The following is a 22207-nucleotide window of genomic DNA, read 5'->3' as shown; positions in this document are numbered from 1 at the left end:
GTGGGTAGACTCCTACCCCAGGGCCTTAGCACCTGTGCTTCCTGCCTGGAGGATTCTTAAGATAGCCCCATGCCTGCCTCCCCACAGCTGTGTTTAGATAGTCACTAAGTAGTTATTGAAGGACGAGGGTGCTGTACCTAGAAAGATACACCCCCAAATCTTTTCTTTCTCCTAGCATAAGATTTCTAGGGAAATTTTGATTTTGTGGGCTCCATTGCTTCAGCAGTCTGATAGCCAAAGGGAAGCGTATGAATGCCTACACATTCCTCCCAGGCCGGCGACAATGGTGTACCTGAGCCTGTGATTAGGTGTGGCCTTGACGACTTGCTGTGAGGACTAGCCATGCATATCTGTAAGACAGGCTGCCAGGCCTGCACTGGCCTTCAAACCGAGTGGCTCTAGTGTTCCCTCTGGACTTCAAGGTTTTATCCAGTACAGTGAAGAAGACAGAAATGCCTTTGTTCTCTGAGACTCACGCTCTGGAGGGAGAGGTTCTCATCAATGTCACGACCAAGGAGGCGCGCAGTGTTTGAAAGAAAGAGAAAGCATGATGACCTTAGGTAGGTAGTCAGAGAAGGCAGCCTGGAAGAGGTGGCATTTAAAGTAAGACCTGGAGGTTAATGAACCAAGAGCAGCTCGACTGCTGAGTGTTCTAGAGGGCAGGGTGTGAAGAAATCTGAGTGGAAGTGCTGGAAGGTTCTAGAACAAACCAGGTGCTGGTGGAACGGCAGACCTGGCGGGGCCTGATGCCCAGTCTGGCTCCCACTTCACGGATGCTGTCTTGTCACTCTGCCATGCCACTGAGCAGGAGTCTGACCTGAAGAAAAAGTAGGGGAGGGGTTTCCGGGTGCCGAGGGAATGAAGCATTGGTACATCTTGAGGCTGGAGAGATGGCTTGGGGGCTAAGAGCACTGGCTGCTCTTCTAGAGGACATGGATTTGATCCCCAGCACCCACCTGGTGACTGACAACCATCTGTAACTCTAGTTCCAGGGGACTGGACAGCTTCTTAACGGCCTGAATGTGCTCTGTGCGTGCTATGTGTGCAGCCAGAGCACCCATGCAGTTAAAATAAATTAATAATGAAAATATTTGGATGCCGGGTGTGGTGGCACAAGCTTGTGCTCCTAACACTGAGGAGCCTCAAGCAGGAAAATTACTGTGAGTTCAGGGCCAGCCTGGGCCACAAAAGCAAAACCCAAAAATCAGAACAGTAACGTATCCAAAGGACACCAAACAAACAAAAACCAAAAATATTGAATTTTTTTTAAAAATCATTCCCCTGCCCTCCCCCTTTATTTTGTTCAAGACACTGTCTCCTGTAGCCCAGGCTGGACTTCAACTTGAGGTCTGTTGGTTAATCAGCTTAAACTTCAGCTCCACCTCCTGCCTCCACCTCCCTAGTGCTGGGATCCTAGGCACGCAGGGCCACATCCCTTTGATGCAGTGCTGGGGATGGGGCTTTGGGTTGCTAGACAACTGCCCTGCCAGCTGAGCCACACCCTGCATCTTCGTTTTACAGTTTTACAGAGTAACATGGAGATATCGTAGTGGTTAATTTGTCAGAGCGCCGTGTTTTTAACCCTTAAAGGGAAGGTTCCTTGGCTTGAAAGAGGAAGTAGGGTGTGTCCCAGCTCCGTCCCTATGTTCCTTTTCCTGGTATTGCCTTTCCTGACAAATGGCAGATAGAAAGTGCCCTATAGGGACAAGAAAGTCTCCCATGACAGCTCATTCTTTCCCCAGGACCCATGAGATGTCCTGACCTAAAAGCTGGGGACCTGGTGTTGGTTCACCCACCCCGCCCAGAGGGTTCTCTGGGATCTCCCTGGCCCCCTTAGCCCTTCAGAGGTTTGGAGACAAGGCTTCCCTGATCCACCTTCACAAAGCCACTTCCTCTAATCTGTGTCCTGTGACTCAGATGCCCCTTGCTCTTCCAGAAGCCTGTTCAGCCCAAGGCTGGGTCCTGGGTCTTTCTGTCCTCCAGGTGTCCTCGTGGTCTGTGGTCTGCTGGAATTCCTGTCAGGGAGGTTCTCCTGCCACAGTGGTCAAGGTGCCCCCTGCCGGTGATGTCATGGAAATTGGTTTGGAGGTGATGTCACACCTGTGAAGACTGAGCTGTGTCACCTCCCTCCCCTGTGCATTTCAACCCCAGAACAATCGTGGTCTCTCCCTACTGACTCGGACCACCTGGACATTGATCAAGCAAAGACACCAGACTCAACTTCTTTGCTAATTTCCCTAGGTCGACCCGGCTGCATATTAGGCCTGCCCTTCCCAAAATCTCTTCCAGAATCCCAACTCACTATTTAAAGACCTTCCCTTCTGTAATAAGTAAATGAAAGGGGGGGAAAAGCCAGCATTTATCGACACCTTCCTGTGTGCCTAAACACTTGGTTACGTCAACTCAGAACAGGGGGAAAAAATCACTGGCCCCGTGAAACCTGATGTGGAGACGTGGAACAGTCTGACTAACTTGTCTGAGGATACATGTCTTCTCAGATCTTTGTTCTGGGACCTTGTGCTGGTCTCAGGGGATGATCCCCATGGGAACAGCTGGCTGCAGAAGCCAGAAGGTGTTGAAGAAGTGTTTTTCTCCCTTACAGTTAGTTTCTAAACACCTGGCCTACTGCCGCTATTCTCAGTTCCCCGAAGGTGCCTGCGAGTCTGGCCCAGGCTGTTCATTCTGCCTTGAGAACCCTTCAATTTGACTGCCCTCCACCCCAACGCCCCCCACCCCCCAGCTCCTGCCCTTAGAAACAGGGTTTCACGTATTCCAGGCTAGCCTGCTACTTGATGCACAACTGCGTGTGGCTTCAAACTTTGGATCTTCCTGGGTCCGTCTCAGGCTCTGGGAACGCAAGCACCATGCCTGGTTTACGCAGCGCCGGGGACTGAGCGCGGGGATTCGAGCATGCTAGGCAAGCTCTGCCAAGTCATCAAGTCATCCTATAGGTTTTAGCACAGGTGTCGCCTCTTCCTCCTGGGCAGGGTCCCCCTTGCTCTGTCTGCTTACACAGTGCTAACTGAGCCACTGCTGGATACTGACCTCAGAGCCCAGCGCTTGAACTGTAAGATGGTCTGAGAGAGAGAGAATCTTTGCTCTTCGAATTCCGAGATAGGTCACTAATTGCTTCCCCTCCAAGGTGCCAGACTCGCACTGTGAGTCAGGTCGGGCTCAGGACAGCCAGGATCAGTGAGGCTTGCCATAAAGGAAACAGAATGCTACATGTCTTGAGAGAAGTTGGAAATTTAGAGCTTTGTTTAAGGTTTTGGCCCTGGTCTATAGGCAGCTGACTGCATGCTTTCTGTTTGTGCGATGCACACATGTGTGCACACGTGTGTTTTCATGTGTGGACGGGCCCATGTGGGCTTGTGGGTATAGAGAGCAGAGGAGCACTTTGGCTGTTGGTCCTGAAGCTCCATCCATCCTTTCTCTATTGAGACAGGCTCTCCCACTAGTCTGGACGTAGGATAGGCTGGCTGGCCAGCAAGCCCTGGGGACCTCCTGTCTCTGCCTCTCTAGTGCTTGGATGACAAGGACATCATGTTCATTTTTAAGAAATGTGGGTTCTGGGGCTCGAACTCACATCCTCACGAACTGCATTGCTAGCAGTATTGACTGAGCTTTCTCCCCGTCTTGGTTACAGGTTTGAAAAAGCACCAAGTAGGGTAAGCCAGGCCTTTCGTAGGAGAACCCACGATGCATTTGCTCTCTGGAGCTTGCTGGGTCTAAAAGGAGCAGGCTGGATGCCCGGCCACTCCTGCTCCAAGAACGCAAGCGTCCACAGTATCCCTTGGCTGAAAGCAAACAAGCAAGGGTCCCGGGACAGAGGCTCGGGCAACTCCGGGATCGTGAGCTCATGCGGCAGAGGGGCTCAGCTTTGCAGTCCTCATTTGCTTATGAGGAAAGCACTGGGTGTTTGGGGGGACAGGTCAGACTGATTGCTCCGAAACCTTTCAGAAGTTGTGTGGCCTCCATAGGCTACCTGTCCCTCAGTTTTCATCTCCTTAAAACAGAGCGGAATCACCAGGCATCCCAGGACTCTGAGGGGTTTAAGAAGTCTGTGGATGCTGATGTAGCCTTGGACCTAGTGGGTGCTCAGCGAATCCTGAACTTCCCCCTTTCTTCCTGGACCGTCATATGTAGGAAGCCCTCTGATAGGAAGCATCCCAGAGGACAGATGTCTGAGGTGACATCCAGCATGTTCCTGAGACCGAGCAGCTCCCTGCAGAAGGAGGAATCCTGGGAGACGTCCTGCAGGAGGAGGGCTCCAAGCAAAATTTTTCCCAGAGTTCTTCGGGTGAACTCTTCTAGATGTCTCCCAGGGGTCATAAAACCCTAGTCCTAGGCTAGGGTTATTGTGAAAGCTTAGGTTCTGGGAACAGGAGTGGCCAGGCATCCTTGCCTCAACCTTGGCACCAGCCTGCTCCTCTTACACTCAGACAGCAAATAAGTTCCGAGATGTTTAACTCATCCCATGGGGATTTCCTGAGACCCTTTTTGACATGAGAAGCTGTTCTTGGAACTGAGAGTAGACTCGATGACACTGGAATTCTGCCTTCATGAGCCCAACCTAACTTGCCAGGCTTTCTTTGCCACAGCTGGAGACAGCTGCAGCTCCAGTAGGGTTGACCTACGAACCCTCCCACGGCCCACCCCTCAACACCTCCGCTAAGGTGAGCATGGGCTGATTTGAATCGGGGTGTGTGACTGGAAGCTGGGGTTCCCAGGTTGGTACTGTGCCTTCTTATTCCTATATTCTGTCCTGTTGTCATTAAGTCTGTCTTGCAGAGTCAAGACTCCTGCCAAACTCTGCCCAGCTCCCACACCCACCTAGGCACCTGCTCAGAACTAAGCAAATATCTGCAGGCTGACAGGCTCAGCCGGGGATGGGTGGAGAGGAGTAGTCCTGAGGGCAGGTCAGGGTGTGTTTGTGTGTGTGTGTGTGTGTGTGTGTGTGTGTAGTTAGGGTCTGGAAAGGGGGCTGACGCGGTGGCGGGGGTTGTGCTGGTAGAGGAAGGACCAGGAGTTGGAGGGAACATAGTGAGGGACTCAGGGTGAACACCATGCACAGGTTGCTGGGCTTGCAGCACAGCAGAATTCAGGCCAGGACGGGTGACAGGTGACACGGAGGTTTCTACAGGGAAATGTGAATTTCAGAGGAAGCTTCCAAAGGCCACCGGAGGCAAAAAGGAAGGTGACACTGTTTTTGTTTTTTGTTTTTTTTGAGACAGAGTTTCATGTATCCCAGGCTGGGATTACAGGCATGTACCACCATACCCAGTTTATACCGGTGCTGGGAATCGAACCTAGAGTTTTCTGCATGCCCGGCAGACACTCTGTTAGCTGAGCCCGCGTCCACAGCTGCTGGTCTCCCATGTAGGGCGGCAAGGTCAGCAGGTGTTTGGGACGGAGGAGATCATTTGAGGGCTGGCAAGGGGCTTAGCAGGTAGACACTGCTTCCACGAGCTCTGTCTCCGAGCCCACCTGGGAGAGGGAGAGAAGCAACTCCTGTGAGTTGTCCTCTGACCACTGCATGGTGGGGGGGTGGGCGGGTCACACAGTAACCTGCTGTCCCCAAGGAGAAGATGATTGGTCAAGAAGGGGAACTGAGACCACAGAATGGACAGTTCTGGGTGCTGTACCCATCACTTCAGATTACAGTGACTGTGCCTTTACTAGCTGAAAGAAAGGGCTCTGCCTTGTCCACCGCTGGATTCCCTTTCGTGTCCGGCACACAGTAGATAAGTATTTTGTATTGAGTTGAGTTCCCAGGACAACATGGGAGAGCCTGTGGTTAGGTCCTAGGGAGAGAAGTAGGTATGAGGGTTTCTCACTGCTGCTGTTGCTGGGAGAGATGGAAGGGAGGAGGGATAGAAGGCCAGCAGGGCTGGGGAGCTAGCTCAGGCAGTACGGTGCTTGTCACACAAATAAGGCTTTGATCCTCTGGGTTAGAAGAGAGCCAGGCCCAGTGGCATCCACTGATATCCTAGGTATCTCTTGGCTTGATGGCCAGCCAGGTTACCTGCTTGGGGGAGCTCCAGACCAAATCAGAAACCCACTCCAAAAAGAAACAAAAAGAGCAGTGCATGGGGCGGGGGGGGGGAGGTGGTAGGGGGGTGGGCGGGAGACAGAGACAGAGAGAGAGAGAGACAGACAGACAGACAGACAAAGAGGTGATGAGGGACAGTAACTCATTCCAAGGCTTCTTTGTAAAGCACGAGTGTGAGGATTCATAAGAGTGCACAATGTCCTACTTCTAGAACATTCCACCTTTCATTTATTTGCATAGTTCAGCCTTTACCATAAGTGTTAATACATGCATTCATTCATTAAGGCTCATGACAGCTCCTCCGAGCAGATGTACCACCTGAGATGATTTTTCCAGTTAGTGAGGTCGTCTAGACTTTGAACCCAGGATGTAGAATCTGTGACATCACCCACTGAGCCATACATCCTTCTGCATGACATTATTTTATAGTTGTGTCTGGTACTCTCCACCTTACCGGAGTCACTGGGTTCAAGTTTCATATGAAGAAACAGAGAGGCACAGCTATTTGCCCAGAGTCACACAGCTACTAAGTGGTTCCGGAGGGAAAAGCTGGGTATAGGGATCCAGTAGTGAGTGAGTCGGATGTCAACAGGTGGTACCACATGCTAGGGCTAGGGAGACATCTTGCAGTGTCCCCAGAGGGGGCTCTACAGGCTCCTGAGAAATTTGGGGTCGGCAAGTTAGAAAGGAGAGAAAGAAGGGCTGCCCTCGAGCTGAGGCCGAAGAAGACAGAACAAAATAGAAGTGGTTCTGTGGGCTGGGAAACCACAAGGAACCAAGGGCTGGATCATTCCACAAAGGCCCACTGTGGGAGCGGAAGTGAGGCTGTGCCTGGGAGGGGATTTCAGGGCTCTGTCTCTGGATGGGGACTAGTCTCAGACCCACGTCAGCTCAAAGCAGCCACTTCCAGATATCTCCCCTGTGAGCGCCCCAGCTCTGAGGGCTGTATCAAGAATCTAGAGAAGGAGAAACCACAGGGGGTCTTGAAGTGGGCCTCCCTGGGTCCCCAGGAATCTTGGAGGCGGCCCACGCAGCAGTGTGGGAGGCGACAGGACTGGTTTAAAACCAAGCAGACCCACCTGCCGCCTCTTCTCCGGAACTCAGGACAGAGACTAGCAATCAGGTGAGACTCTCATTATGGGACTGCCCAATGGGGGCGGCTGGGGGCCCTGTCCCTCTGTCGGGAAGCAGCCAGCACAGCGGGCAGATATCTCAAAGCTGAGTGGACCATTGGACTCTTTCCCAGGCAAGAGATGAAAATGGAGGTCCAAGGCCTACAGGGCTCCCGCAGGTGGCCTTGAAGGACCCGTTCCTCACGTTGATCTTGGCAGCTCCATCACTTCCACATCACCCTCCATTCTCCCGTCTTGTCCATATCGGCTCTCCTCACCTTTCATCATCGTAGCCTGGCTCCACCCTGAAATTATCTCGCAGTGTCCCTGTGCCCCTGTGGTCATCGGATAAAAACAGACAAGCCATAACCTTGTCTCAGGGCTGCCTTGGGGCTGCAGAGATGCTCTGGACTCCTGCACAGCCGTTTCCAGGCCCAGCCACTGCCGACACCTCCCTGGAATTTGTCTTATCTTTGCAAATCCTTTTATAAGGACTCCTGCAGTACCCACGCAGCAACAGCCCAGCCCAGGGAGGTCTGGGTGAGGACAGTCCACAGGAGAAGAGAGTTGGCTGTCACGGGTGTGAGTCTGCAGGGAAAGAGAGCAGGATGGGCTAACTAGCGAGATTCACCTCAGTAGCTCTAGGTTTCCTGTCAGAGGCCATTGGGCTAACATTGACTGGCCTGGCCTGAAAGGGTTTTAAGTATGTGGGTGCTGGGATTTTGAAGGTTTTGACTGGTCTGACTGGTATGTAAAAATCATACCTGCAGGAGAGCCAGGTCTTAGCTGGAGGAACTGGCTAGCCTACAGGGGGCACATTCTCTTTATCAAGACCCTTGAGATGTCAAAGCGTTATGAAATAGAATACCCAGGCAGGGAATGTAGCTCAGTTGGCAGAGCACTCGCCTCGCGTGCAGTAGGCTCTGGGGTCCACCCAGCACCGTACAAATTGGGCATGGTGGTGCATGCCTGTAATCCCGGCTCTTTCTTGAGGGGTGGAGGCAGGAGGATCACGAATTTGACTACATAGTTCAAGGTCAGTCTGGGCTCCATGACACCCTGTCTAAATGAAAAGGAAGGAAGAGAAAAAAGAAAGAAAGGAAGGAAGGAAAGATGAGAGGAAAAGAACAAGGAAGGAAAAAAAGGCAAAAAGAAAACAGGAAAAGAGGAGTGGAGGTCGCCATAGAGAGATGGAGGAGAATGCTCAGGACAGGATTCTCTAGCTTGGGCTAAACCTAAACCTTTGGGCAACTGTTTCACCTACATGGGGCTTGTTCATCCTCTCCTCTCCTCTCCTCTCCTCTCCTCTCCTCTCCTCTCCTCTCCTCTCCTCTCCTCTCCTCTCCTCTCCTCTCCTCTCCTCTCCTCTCCTCTCCTCTCCTTTCCTCTCCCCTTCCCTCCCCTAACCCAATCTCCCCTCCCTCCCCGCCTCATATATATATATACACATATGCATATATAATGTATATATATATATATACATATATATATATATATATGTACAGAAGTTGAATCTGGAGAGTCTGGAGTCAGGCTGACAGCCAGCCAGTCCCAGTGAACCCCCTGTCTGTGCCCCACACCACTGGGGTTAGAGGCAGAGGCAAATACCCACTCAGCTTGCTTATGTGGCCACTAGAAGGCAAACTCAGATTCTCAGGCTTGCACAGTGAGGGTTTTTAACTCACCAAAGCTACCTCCCCAGCCCCTGGCCTGAGCCTGACAGTTCCTCAGTCTGTAAAATCAATAACTCTTATCCATTCATCCATTCATCTGACACAGATCCCCATTGAAGGGGACATACAGTGGCTTGCCAGTGTGTACCCATCAAGGCCATGAGTGGTTTGAGAGTGACGTGGATGGTGTCTGGCATCCTGAAGATACCCAGTGTGTAGTCTCTGGTGTCTCTGCTTCAAAAAAGCAAACAGCGAGATTGAGGTGGAAAGTAACATCTAGGGCCATTTACCCTGGGTGCTTAGAGCCCTCAGAGCAGAGGTTGCATGGGGACAGAACTGTCAGGAATGTCCTTGGAACTCAGAGGTGCTCCTGGACAAAGGCCAGCTCAGTAGCCAGGAGTCCCTGGAGTCTGAGATGCTGTGTTTGCAGGCCAGGTCTTTGAGGATGCCAGGGACCTGGGTGGAGAGCAGAGACCCATCCACTCCAGAACCTGAAGTCATTGTGGCACCAGGGAGGAAGTCCTGGTCAACCACAGGCCAGCCAAGCAGCTGTGGAGACGCAGGGAGTGGGGGATCCTGGGAGGGCGGGGAAAGCAGGCAGCTACCAGCAGAGGGACCTCATAGAGACCACATTGGAAACCTCGCATTTCCTCTGCGTATGGCCACAGCTGTTTCCAGACTTCCAGCCAGGAGTCGTGTTTTTGCTAAAGACAGACACTAAGATGGAAGCCTTAGAAGATGAACTTCATGAAAGACAGAACTCCAGGATCGGGAGAATTTTCCCCTCTAGGAGGGGTGGCATGGTTCAGTGAGGGGATCAAAGACCTGGGTTCACATCTGGCTGAGTGACCTCTGGCATAGTCCTGGCAGGCCCTTGGCAAATGGGGACAGTGACAGTAGGACTGTTGAAAGGCCTGCAGTGTGCCTAGAGACCACAAAACCCCCAGTGGCCATGACTCACTACAGGGGCTAGACTCCATTCTGGGGCACTCGTTCTGGTTGGTCAGTGCAGTAATAGTGGGGAGACCAACAGATAAAGCCCTCAGCTAACCATCAGGGAACCCAGAGACACCAGTCCCATGAACTACAGGAACAAGATGCAAGCTCCGGCTCCCTCCACCCTCAGTGCCCACCACTGATATGGCCTCTGAAGGCTGTGTCCTGGCTCCCTCCCCTGCCCCGCCCCCCTGCCATTTACATCTTTAGTGTGTGGTGTGTATGTGTATGGGCGTGTACCTGGAGATCAGAGGACAACTTGTGGAGATCTGTTCTCTCCTTCTACTATGTAGGTCCCAGGCCATCGGGCTTAGAGGCTGGCACCTTCACCCACTGAGCCATCTCACTAGCAGCCTTCCATGTTGATTCTTAGCTTCGTCTAGGGCCTGTCAAGTCCCGCCCTTAATCTTGTGTTAACAATATCCATGTATTTGTCTACCGAGGGGACAGAAGTGAGGGTGCTTGTCACTGCCACTTTTGGTTGGAGACTCTCATGACTCTCTGTCTCCAGGGAATTCCACGGATCAAGCCCTGAGGTTTTGCCTCGTGTCCTCGTCCTGTCTTTTCCAGCTGGAGCAGTTGGATTACCCAATGAGGGAGGGAACAGGCAGACCTAGTTTGGAGCCGGGTGGGGTCCGAACAGGCCTTGGCAGTGACAACTTAAGAGATGCCATGGGATGTCTTTTGTTTTTCAGAACCCAAGAGATGAAGGGTCTCCTCACACTGGCTTGGTTCCTGGCTTGCAGTGAGTACTGGCTCTATGACCTCTAAATAGGACCCTCCCCCCTCCCCCAACCTTGGGAGTGACCGGGAAGTGGAAAAGAAGGCGATCATTATTAGCCTTTGAGGTGAGGAGATCTGTGTCTCCTGCTTAGCTCTACCCTCATGGTGCAGGCAGAGATATCGGCAAAGGCCTTGGCCTCCCCGGGTCCTTGCTTTTGCGTTGGTGGACACGGTGCTGTGTCATGGTTGGAACACTGTAGGCCATGGAGTGAAGGCTGTGAACATGAAGATAGCTTGCGAATGTAGGAGGCAGATATTTCCCTGATGTGTAAGAATAGAATAAGGACAATCAGTGGGAACAAAGTGGAACACAAAACCCTTAGGAAACATCCCAGCTCCGGGCTGGGAGCAGCTCAGTAGTGGAGGATGATGCATTAGGTTTAAGGAAGGAAGGGGGAGATGGATGGACAGATGGACGGACAGACAGACAGAGACAGACTCCAATAGATGATACCAGAGTCATCTTCTGTTCAGCACTGAATATCACCCCACCTGAGAGGTGTCTGAAATGTCTTTGGGTTGTCACTGGAGAAGGCTGTGGATGTGGGTTTAAGCCGAGACAAAGTATTCATTAGCTGGCTGGTTGCTCTCAGTGTAGCCCCGAGCCTTACTCAGGGCGAGCTTTTAACACAAAACCTGTATCCCGGGGTTGTCATGCTTCAGTTAACAAGAACAATTAGCCAGAAGTAGAACTACCAAAGCCAAAAGGCAAGGTTAGTACAGTGAGAGACTTTCCCAGAATTCTGGACTTTGATGGATTACGTCATTGTTTTCATTTTGGCTGGCGGTGCTGTCTACACGCCTGCTTTACAGCTTCAATGGTGCGTCCATCATGGAGTCAGTTGTGCTAAGGTCTGGGGGCCTGTTACAGGACATCTAGCTTTAGGCTTCACTGACACCCCCTAGCCTCTCATACAAGCCCCATGGTGAGCTACCCTACCCTTTGATGTCTTGCTGGCTGTCTGGAGAGCTAGGAGAAACTTGAGATCTGAAGCAGAGAAAAGGCCCCTGGCTCCTTGCATCAAAAGTCCTAGGCGAGCTACTTCCTTCTAGATTTCCAGTTTCCCAATTTGTGGTATGAGTGAGCTAGCTTCAAGCTATGGCCTACTCTGCTTCTAAATTTAATTAAAAAAAATGGTTTTTTAGATAGCAGCTCACGTAGACCAGGCTAGCCTTGACTTTGCGTAGCCGAGGATGACCACAAACTTCTTAACCTCCTGCTTCTACCTCCTGAGTGTAAGGAGGCTACACATTCAGTTTACACGATGCCTGTGGTCAAAGCCAGGTTCAGTCACGCTAGGCGAGTCTTCTGTCAGCTGTGCCACATCCTTCGGCTCCCAAGTGCAAACCCTTCTGTTCCAGGCTGCATGCTGTCATCTGCCCGACCCTCCTCCCATTAACTGGGATAATAAGAGAGGGATGGGAGGGTGGCGGGGAGCAAGCAGATCTGCAGCAAGGTGCCTGGTGTCACCTGCAGGCTTGGGCTGTTTTCCAGGTGTGCCTGCAGTCCCAGGGGGCTTGCTAGAACTCAAGTCCATGATTGAGAAGGTGACCAGGAAGAATGCCTTTAAGAACTATGGCTTCTACGGCTGCTACTGTGGCTGGGGCGGTCGCGGGACACCCAAGGATGGCACTGATTGGTGAGCTGACATCATCACCACACTTAATGTTCTGGGCTCCACCCTCATCACCTCCCCTGACTCCATGTCTATTCTAAAAGACGAGAATTACAGCTGAGGCTCAGGACCAGAGAGAGAGCTCAGTGGTTAGAGTGAACACCACTCCCGCTAGGCGACCTAAGTTCGTTTCTCAGCACCCATGTTGGTCAGCTCACAACCACCTGTAACTCCAGCTCCAGGGGACCTGATGCCTCAGACCTCCTTGGGCACCAGCGTTCACATGTGCGTGCACTTGCACACGTACGCACACACAATTAAAACTACAATAAATTTCTATTTAACTTTTTTTGGAGAAGGGGTCTGACTGTGTAGCTTTGGCTATCCTGGAACTCACTATGTCTTACACTCAAAGAGATTCATCTGCCTCTGCCTCCGAGTCCTGAGACTAAAACTGTGCGCCACTCTGCCTGGCTTCTAAAAGAAATCTTTAAAATAAGTAAAGCCAAGGCTTTCTGGATGTAAGCAGCTTTTAAAGGAGCGACACATGACTCTCAGGAGACCCTAGATCTCAGTGGCCTAATGTGTCACTTGCTTTAGTGAAATAGAACAAATGATCCTTCTGTGTTGGCTTAATGCAACCATGACTGTTTACTTTGCTCATGTGCCTGCTGCCTGGGAGGCCATGGCTCAGTGTCCTTTTGCAAATCCATCCAGTGATGAAGCCAGTTATCAACTCTCATGATCTAATCTCTGGAAAAGCCCTCAGAGACACATCCAAGAATGGGATTCTATAATTTCCTAGGCCGCTATTAATCCAGTCAAGTTGATGGTCAAGGTCAACACCGCATTGTGCCTACCACTATGTCTAGATACTGTGTCTCAGCTTTCAGAGAGCAAGAGGGGATCTGGACTTTTGCTAGAGCAGTGTAGCCATCCTAGTAGACTATGCGAGATGGGACATGTTGTTCCTTGGAAGGCTCAGTGTACATGGTTAACAGTTTCATGCCGGCGGGAGTCATGATGGAGGGCATCAGATGACATTAGGGAGCTGGGGCCACAGTGAAGCTCGACTCTATGGAGAAGCAAGGGGAGGGCTTAGAATGACCTATGCAGAAATGGATTGTAGTTGAACACATCGTTATAAACTCCTATTTAGCTTAGTCTGTGATTATAGAAATTTATAGATATGGGGCTGGAGTAATGACTTGGTCAGCAAGGTCTTGCTGTACAGCATGAGGCTCTGAGGTTCGGATGCTGTTGAGCGAGGCGGTGGAGACAGGCGCATCCCTGGATCTCGATGGACAGCCACATTGGCTGAATCAGAGAGTCTCAGGTTCCAGTGAGAGACCGTATCTCAGAGAGTAAGGTAGAGAGTGGCTGATGGAGACACGTGACATTGACCCCTGACCTTCACGGGTGTTCAGGGCCACTGCTGACATCATGCCTGGCCTCAGCAGCTCTCCTTAGTCATAGAGGGACATTCTACAGCCCCTTTCCTGGATCGTTAACTCTAAAGCCAGAATCACATGGCTGAGGCTGCCAAGTTCGGCTGCTTCCTTGGAGCCAGAGCCTGACCCCCTCGTTCAAATATATTTTCACCAGCTTTCTCTTTTTGTTTGTTTCCTTCACTGCCTAAGCCTGGAGGTCCTGGATCTCCTCTGTAGACCAGGCTGGCTTTGAACTCAGAGATTTGCCAGCCTCTGCCTCCCCAGTGCAGATTAAAGGGATTAAAAGTGTGTGCCACAGTTACTTGGCCCTAAACTGTTCCTGAATTCCTTTCACAAGCTGGGTGGGACTGTGCCGTGAGGACACCTTTCCCCATATTCCACCCCACTTCAGGCTTTTCTTTAATCTATATATCTCCTTGAAACCCAGGATTTAGTACCATTCCACTTCCTGGTGCCTCTTTCATCCTCCAACTGTACATTTGATCAGCTTGCCCCTCTTCATTACAGATCTGCATAAGATCAGTGTTCTATTGCTGTGAAGGGACACCATGACCACAGCGACTCTTGTAAAGGAAAACATTCAATTGGGGGTGGCTTACAGTTCAGAGGTTTAATCTGTTATCCTCACAGCTGGAAGCATGGCTGCATGCAGGCAGATATGGTGCTGGAGAGGTATCTAAGAGTTCTACATCCAGATCTGCAGGCAGCAGGAAGGGGATGTCACACTAGACCTGGCTTGAGCATCTGAGACTTCGAAGTTCACCCTCAGTGACACACTTCCTCCAGGACCACATCTACTCCAACAAGAACACACCTCCTAATAGTGCCAGTCCCCATGAGCCTCAGGGGGGGGGGTAGGGCATTTTCATTCAAACCACCACACCTCCACTGTTTAGCTATTAGGAGGCAAAACCAGGTCTGTGAACTTCTGACCAGTGGCAGTTCTAGTGGGTGAGAGGAGCTAACTTACCAGGCACCATCGCTGCTGGGTCACACCCACTTGCCACAGGTTCTACCAAAGGGATGTGGCTGTAGTTTCATACCTGCTAGGGGTTTCAGCCTAAAAAGCATTCAGACTCTCCAAAGAATAGCTATTGATTTGGGAACAGGGCTGCATTGCAGTAAGATTATGAATGCTGAAACCTATTTGAGGAGGGTGAGCTAAGGGGAAGTTTAAATTAGCAGGAGAGCACAACACCTTTACATAAGCTGCTTAGATACCAAGCTCATTGGTTGTGGAAACCAGAGGCAAGAGCTGCCGTCTGTTTATTGGTGGAGATTCTGTTGCTAAGCAAGCCTTCTATGTAGAGCATCTTGCCTGAGCTGTCGCAGTCTTAGAGAAAAGTCAAACTTTGTCCCAGGTATCTGTGCTCACAGGCAAGGCATGGGAAGCTTGGAGTGCATACGGGACGAGAGAGAACTTCTCATCAGGGTGAGAGGTTTAAAAAAAACCTTCAGAGAGAATTTAGCTTTAACATCCAAGCACAGTGTCCCCAAGGTACCATTGGCTCTAATTTTGTTTAGATTTGGCTGGAACTCTCTCACTTTGGACTCTCCCACAGGTGTGGGGGAGTCAGGAGGGTGGCTCTGGACTCAGCATCCCCATCTCTCACCTCGACAGGTGCTGTCAGATGCACGACCGTTGTTATGGGCAACTGGAGGAAAAAGACTGTGCCATTCGGACCCAGTCCTATGACTACAGATACACAAATGGCCTAGTCATCTGCGGTAAGGGTGGCTTCTTATTCAGCCTGGGAGTTCTCTGCCCGAGAGGTGGGCCTGCCTATATCTTGTGAAGCAGAGTGAGGTTGAGGGACACAGGGCTGTGACAACCTCTTTAGACTTCCAGGAAAGGGAAGTCCCAGTTGAGACTCAGTATTCGCCAGTACTGTGGGCTTATAGACTTCCTCTCCCTGGAGAGAGTTGGTTTCATCTTCTTTACTTCACAAGTGTAATGACAGCTCAAAGGTTGGCCAGTGTGCAACAGGATCCCTGCCCAGGCCCCTAAATCCAAAGCCAGTTGCATCCAGGTGCATCTCTATTGAATGCCTCCCACAGAAACTGGTTCCACCCTCAAGCTAGGCACTCTACCCAAAGGGGGTGTGTCTATGGCACCAGGCTGGGGACTCCCTGAATAGAAATTTCAGTCATGATCAAGAAGAGCTGAGCATCTAGTTCTGCAGCGGGACTCCTCCCTCGGATTACACATCTCAGTTCAGGACCTGAGGCTCTTCCATTAGATTATGTATGGCCCCGATTCAGAGTCCTCCTCCACACACTATGAGATCCCTCAGAGCAGGACCCAGACGGGGAGTCTATGCAGACTAGAGGCCATCCTCTGATACGAAGTTGAACAAGTCAGCATTGATGGGTCCAGTCTTCCTATGCTCATTTTGTCCTCGGCATCCCTTTTTGCAGAACACGACTCCTTCTGTCCAATGAGGCTCTGTGCCTGTGACCGGAAGCTGGTCTACTGCCTGCGGAGAAACCTCTGGACTTACAACCCTCTTTACCAGTATTACCCCAACTTCCTCTGCTAATGTCCGCTGTGCGCTCTGCCCTGGGGGCACCTCCCACGGTGGCAGTCTCCCTCTGCTGTATTCCTGATGTGTCCCGCCTCCCCCACAAGGTCTTGGATCTGCCTTCCTCTGTGCACCAGTGGACTGGACAGAGCCCCCCCCCCCCCCCAGGGCTACACTCTTCCCTCCAGAGTCCGAGGAAGGGACTTTGATCTAGAGTTGGCAGACTCTCAGGATGGCTGAGCCTGCACTTGCTAAGTTGGCTCTGGGCCCTGAAGCTCCCCCGGCTCAGGCCAGCCGTGTTGACTTTTCTTTCAATTTCTGGAACCCAACTGTCATTAGCACCCTCCAGAGACCTTTTACTGGAGGAGAAGCCAAATTAACTCTATAAATCTGCTATGTAGATATTAAATAAAACCCATTCTCAAGGCTAGAAAAACACCACCCCAGCACTTCCTCTGACGGGGCTGGGGTGGGATTGCCCACGCTTTTCCAACCCCCCCCCCCCCCCGAGGCATCTGTATGCTCTCGGGGATGGAGGTCAGGAAACAGGTGGGAGCCTTGACGCCTTGATGCCTTTCATGGTTTGTCTTGAGTTCATTTTCTTCAACCTTAGGCTCCTTCAAGCCAGACCTGGGGTTTATGTTTCTTCTGGAGGAAGATGAGACACAGCCCTATGCCACCTTGAGCTCCTGGCTAGAGAGGGCAACAATCAGCTCCCAGCCCTGGCTTCTGGCAGCTGTATGGTCTTTTAAACCTTTGGATAGTCCGAATCTCTCTGGCTCTCCTCAAAATATAAAACAAGGCTCCTTCCAGGAGTATACTGGTGCACACCCCAATCCCAGCACCTGGAAGGTGGAGGCAAGAGAATCGGGAGTTCAAGGCCAGCCTCTGCTCCCTAGCAGGGATAGTAGCCTAGACTATGTGAGACTGTGTTTCAGAAAGGACCCTGGTACAGATACAGGGGAGCTGGGGTTCTGAGATGTCACTCAGTGAGAAAAATGGTTTAAATAAGATTCGGGGGGGGGGGGTAGAGATATATCAATGGCGGAATGTCTGTCTATTTTTCACCGAGTTAGGGGCTCTGAAAATCTCAAGTCATCTATCGCTTTATAAAAGACAGAACTTTCTCATAGCAACAAGACAGGAGGAAGAGATGTATTCAACAGTAAAGCAGTGTCCTTCCGGAGGAAGGGTCTAGGCTTCTTCAAATGGAGCTCCAGAATGTGCACGGGACACATCCGATCTATATTTAGAGACCTTTAGTGTTCAAACATTTTCTAAATAAAGCTAATTATATGAGACTACCCTGAATTCACATGTTTTGGTGTATGCTAGTGACTATATTTAAACAATACTGGAGTGGGGCTCACATGCTGGTTTTTAACTCATGAAAATTTCAAAATTGGGGTGGGGGGTGGTGTGCTGGGGAGATGGCTCTGTTGGCTCACTTCAAGCAAGCATAAGGACCTCGAATGGATCACCAGGAAAAAAACCCAAAACAGCTGGCCATGGTGGTATGCACTTGTAATCTCGGCAGTAGGGAGGTGAGCCAGGCCTCAATAGCCAGCCAGGCTTACCGAGTTAGTGGGTCCTGGGCCAGTGAGAGACCCTATTTCAAACAAAGCAACCAGCAATAAAAGTTCCAAACAAGAAGGTGAACCACACTTGGGGAATGGCACCTGAACTGTTTTACACACACACACACACACACACACACACACACACACACACACACACACACACACAGAGGCACACATACACAAACACATGCATAGGCACACTCACATGCACACACACACTCATGCATACATGCATGCATGCACACACATATACGCATGCATGTACTTCCCAATGCATGGCAATGAGCACAAACATGTACACTCACACACACTAAACATATATACTCACAACACACATTAAAAAGCAAAAACAAAACAACCCCCCCTTTTTTCCAAAATCAGAACCATTTCCTAAGCTCAGCTTTGGGTGGGTTTGTGGGAGATTCACAATTGTCCCTATGATCCGTGGTGTCTTCAGTAGAGATGCATGAAGAGACCTGGATCCCTGTTTCTCTTGTCAAGGTCAGAGGTCAGGCCGGGTGTGATGTTGCTGGCAACCACAGAAGGGCAGATAGTCAGTCCCTCTCTCTGGGTCTCCTAGCTCCAAGCCTCAGTATCTAAAGAAGCTCAGGCCAGGGATGCTGTGAGATTAGAAAAACAGGAGCCCAACATGGAGGCTCTGAGCTGGAAGGGATTATTCAGTGCTTCTATGTATCTACTACGTCCAGGAGAGGTTGGGAGACTGATCTCAAATCATACAGAGTAGCAACACCAGCCATCAAGAACCTGACTCTAAGCCCTCACTTTGCCCACCATGATACACTCTCTTCAACTCCTATTCAGCAAGGGAAAAAAAAAAACAGAATGAAGGGCATTTCAGTGACTTCCCCACTCTGGGGTTTCGCTGGAGCCTCAAACCAAAAGCCAGACACGTTTTTTTTTCTTCTCTGCTCTAACTGCCTCTTCGCATTCCAGAGGCCACCCGATGGTGGTTAGTCTGGCCGGTCTCTAGGATTCATCCTGCCTCTGCGGAGCGACATCCAGGGTCTTTGCCATCACTGCTGTGACCAGCTCTGATGAAGCACTTGAGTGAACCCCCAAGTCTGTAAAGAAACCTCCTCATGTTTGATCTGCCAAATCTCTAGCAGAAACACTGTGGGAGAACTCATCTCCTTGAAGTTTCATGGCTACACTTTAAGAAATATGGAAATTCGCAGAGTATAAAAGTCACTGGAGAACATGAATACATACTCGATACGCCCCTGGGACCACAGGACCCGTGTCAGCATCTGAAATTGGGCTTTGGATTCAAATGTGACACCAATATAGGCCAAATGTATGAACTCATGGATGCCAGTGTGTGTATGCATGAGTGGGCACGTGCATGTGTGTGTGTGTGCACGTGTGCATGTGCTCACATGCTCATAGCTGTCCTCAGACTGAAAAGGAGATAGATAATGGGGAAGCCTTCTAGTGGTGATGGAGGAGGGAGAGAGGACAAAGCGAGCCACACTAGGGTGGTAGCAGGCATACTGAGCTCGGTCATGCTGCATGCTGTCCCCAGCATTCACATGTGAGGCAGATGCTCTCTTCTCACAGTGAGAGAGAGAGAGTGCCACCAGAAACTCAAGGAGGTGGAGTGCTTTGCCAGAGGCCACACCAGTTCCCAGGAAGTTAGGTAGGAAGGAAGCAGCCAGCTGCCTGATGTTCAAGCTGGAACAGATGGTAGCCTCCTGCTTCAGAAGCTGGGAGCGAGGGCCGGGTCTTGCAACAAGTCTGGAGGAAGACACGTTTTTGTTTTTCCTAGGGTGAGTGTGGTAAGCTGAGTTTGAGTGGTGCTTCCCAGAATTCCTTTCTCTGCAAGCACTGGGTTCGCAAGGGAGCGGGGTGGGGGTGGGGAGGGGTTTTTGTAGTTTGTCTAGAAAGCAGAAGGGAAGTCCTGGAAGGTCAGGCAGGTCAAATCTGCTTGCAGCACAGACCTGCTGGGCAGGCTGTCTCACCTGGCAGGTAGGAACCTTCTGGGTCTCTCCTTCCACATTGGACCCAGGTGTGTTTTTAACTCGGGGGGAGGGGCTTGTGGGGGGGAAGGGAGGGGCTTCTGCAGGATGTGACACAGCAAGCTAGATAGAGGATGAGTGAGACTTTTTTTTTTTTTTTTTTGGCATGGTCCCAGGCTACCCTGTGGGGAGCTCTCTCCCTCCTGGCTCCCAATCTGACCTCTCCATCCACTTCATAACCATCTCTCCTTCCTGGCTGGCTGGCCTGCCAACTTCCAGTTGTAGCTCCAGACACAAAGGAACCGGCCTCCCTTACCACACAGAGCCAGTCAGATCCCTGCATCTGTGTATCATTGCAGAGTGGTGTCCTGCCTCTGCCTGGCCCCTGGATGGCATAGCTGTTGTTACTAGCTGTAGTTTCCAAGGAACAGAACTGGAAGGACGCTTTGTGGCTTGCTTCAGGATTATCTGGGATTGGTTTTTCTTCTTATTAAAAGGCATTTATGACTGGATTCCTTTCTCTGGGCACCTCTGGCTATCCTGGAAGTAGCTCTGTAGATCAGGCTGGCCTCAAATTCAGACCTGCCTCTGCCTCCCGAGTTCTGGGATTAAAGGTGTGTCCCTCCACCCCCTGGCTATGACTGGATTTCTGTGGTAAATGTGACGTGGATCATGGATTTTTCCACAGCCTGCAGGGCTCAAGCTGTGACTCAGTGGTTACTATGCACACTCCTTTCAAACTCTTGGATGACCAAGTAATTGGTGCCACAGAGTACTTTAGTGAAATTAAAAATAGGGAGTAGGAGAGCCTATAGGACCTTATATAGAGCTTATAGGATCTTATATAGATCTTATAGGAAGAAACCATGAATTTGAGGCTTTAAATTCCCACTCAAGACCCGCATGGGACATGTGTGTTTTCTTGCTGCCTGGGCAGGGGTGGAGGAGACACAGAGAGACTGGGGTGGGAGAGCCCTGGAGCCTCCAGATGGGACAGCTGTTCAGAAGTGTTTAGAGCAGATCAATGCTGTCCCAACAGATGTTTGGCCATGTGACTTGTTCTCTGTCATGTAACTCTGCCATGTCACAAACACTGACTTCAGCTATCAGAACTGCACTTCTCTCTTGCTTTGCAATGGGCCAGCAACAGGGACTTTCTTGTCTTGGTCATGACCTGGTCAGAGGGACCCAAACGGGAACACTTCTCAGTTCACAAGACATCACCCTACTGTCCCACAGGTCTGCTGGACAGACCTGATGACTAGCCAGAATTCTCTCTCTCTCTCTGTCTCTGTCTCTCCCTCTCCCTCCCGTCTCTCCCCCCATCTCTCTCCCTCCCTCCTTCCCTTCTTTCTTCCCTCCCTTCCTTTTTTCTGCCTGACTGCCTGTCTGTCTGGCTGTCTTGTCTTTCCTTCTTTCCATCCATCTTTCTTTCTGTCCTGGGGGATTAGGGTGACAGGGTCTTGATATATAGCCCTGGCTGGCCTGGAATTTGCCATGTAGACCAGGATGGGGTTACAGGTGTGCACGGTCACCTCCAACTGAAACACACTTTACAATAACACAATGTGAAAGAACCAAGTGGGGAACCCCCCCACTCAATTTCCAATTCGGTGTGCACCCAAAGAAACACTAGAGACTGTCTTGATGCAAACACACGAGGTAGTTTAATGACGGAGCTCTGGGCCGAAATGTATCTCACACAGGAGACAGCAGTTGTCGGCCACATGGCTCAAAAGCTAGGGGTTTTTATAGAAATGAGTCTGGGGCTGGGGGAGGAATTGGCGCGGTTTCACATGATTGGTTCATTTAAATATCAGCAGACTGTATGTGCAGATCGAGGTAACAGCAGAGCATCCAGTTAACATTTAACTTAGGTCAGAAGGGCGGGGGATAGGGAGGCGCTGGGCCAGTCAGGACATTCTTTTATGTCTTCCCTATCTTTATGGCTAGTTGGTTCCTGGGATGACTTTACAGCCTTTGTTCTTTGCTCTAGGCTCAAAAAGCCCTCCTAACTAGCAAGCTGCATGAGTCATGGACATTGAATTTTAATTCTTTCTTTCAAAGGTCTGCTGTCTAAGAAGCAGCTCCAGGGGTCTCATGGCCTGGACTCTGTTGAGACATTCCTTCTGATGGGCATAGCTAATTTGTTGCTGTATCTACCAAGTCATAAAGCCACATGCAATGCCACCAGCAAAGGACAGCAGGAATGTATAGGACATGGGGCTGGGGATGTGGGCAGGAAACACAGAAGCCTTGACACCCTGCCCCCCACCTGCCACGTTACTTAAGATACGATTGGTGGATTGTGTGAGAAGGTCCAGGTTTGTCTTGCTGAAGGTCCAGGTTTGTCTTGCTAATGTTCACCTACGCTTTCTACAAGCACCTGGCTGTTTGAATAAGAGGTGGTCACATGGTTGGCCTTCTGTCTTAATGCTTCAATCAA

General features: G+C 50.8%; 1 protein-coding gene across 6 annotated transcripts in view; it reads left to right on the top strand.

Annotated features, from left to right (window-relative positions):
- The window catches only part of Pla2g5 (phospholipase A2, group V), a 64316-nt gene extending 46800 nt beyond the window's left edge, over window positions 1–17516 (top strand). For 2 of the 6 annotated variants that reach the window (NM_001122954.1, NM_011110.4), the window contains 4 exons: window positions 10529–10578; window positions 12112–12256; window positions 15305–15411; window positions 16102–17516. In NM_001122954.1, the coding sequence (NP_001116426.1) occupies window positions 10539–10578; window positions 12112–12256; window positions 15305–15411; window positions 16102–16223 (414 nt within the window). In that variant the 5' untranslated portion in view covers window positions 10529–10538 and the 3' untranslated portion in view covers window positions 16224–17516. Of the gene's footprint in view, window positions 1–4601; window positions 4677–6943; window positions 7176–10528; window positions 10579–12111; window positions 12257–15304; window positions 15412–16101 lie in introns of those variants that run through there. The other 4 variants (XM_017320043.1, XM_017320044.1, XM_030253319.1 and 1 more) reach the window with 3 other exon arrangements.
- The last annotated feature ends 4691 nt before the right edge of the window (window positions 17517–22207 follow it).

The sequence above is a fragment of the Mus musculus genome, chromosome 4, assembly GCF_000001635.26.
Source record: "Mus musculus strain C57BL/6J chromosome 4, GRCm38.p6 C57BL/6J".
Taxonomy (NCBI): domain Eukaryota; kingdom Metazoa; phylum Chordata; class Mammalia; order Rodentia; family Muridae; genus Mus; species Mus musculus.
This window is presented reverse-complemented; position numbering and strand designations above follow the sequence as displayed.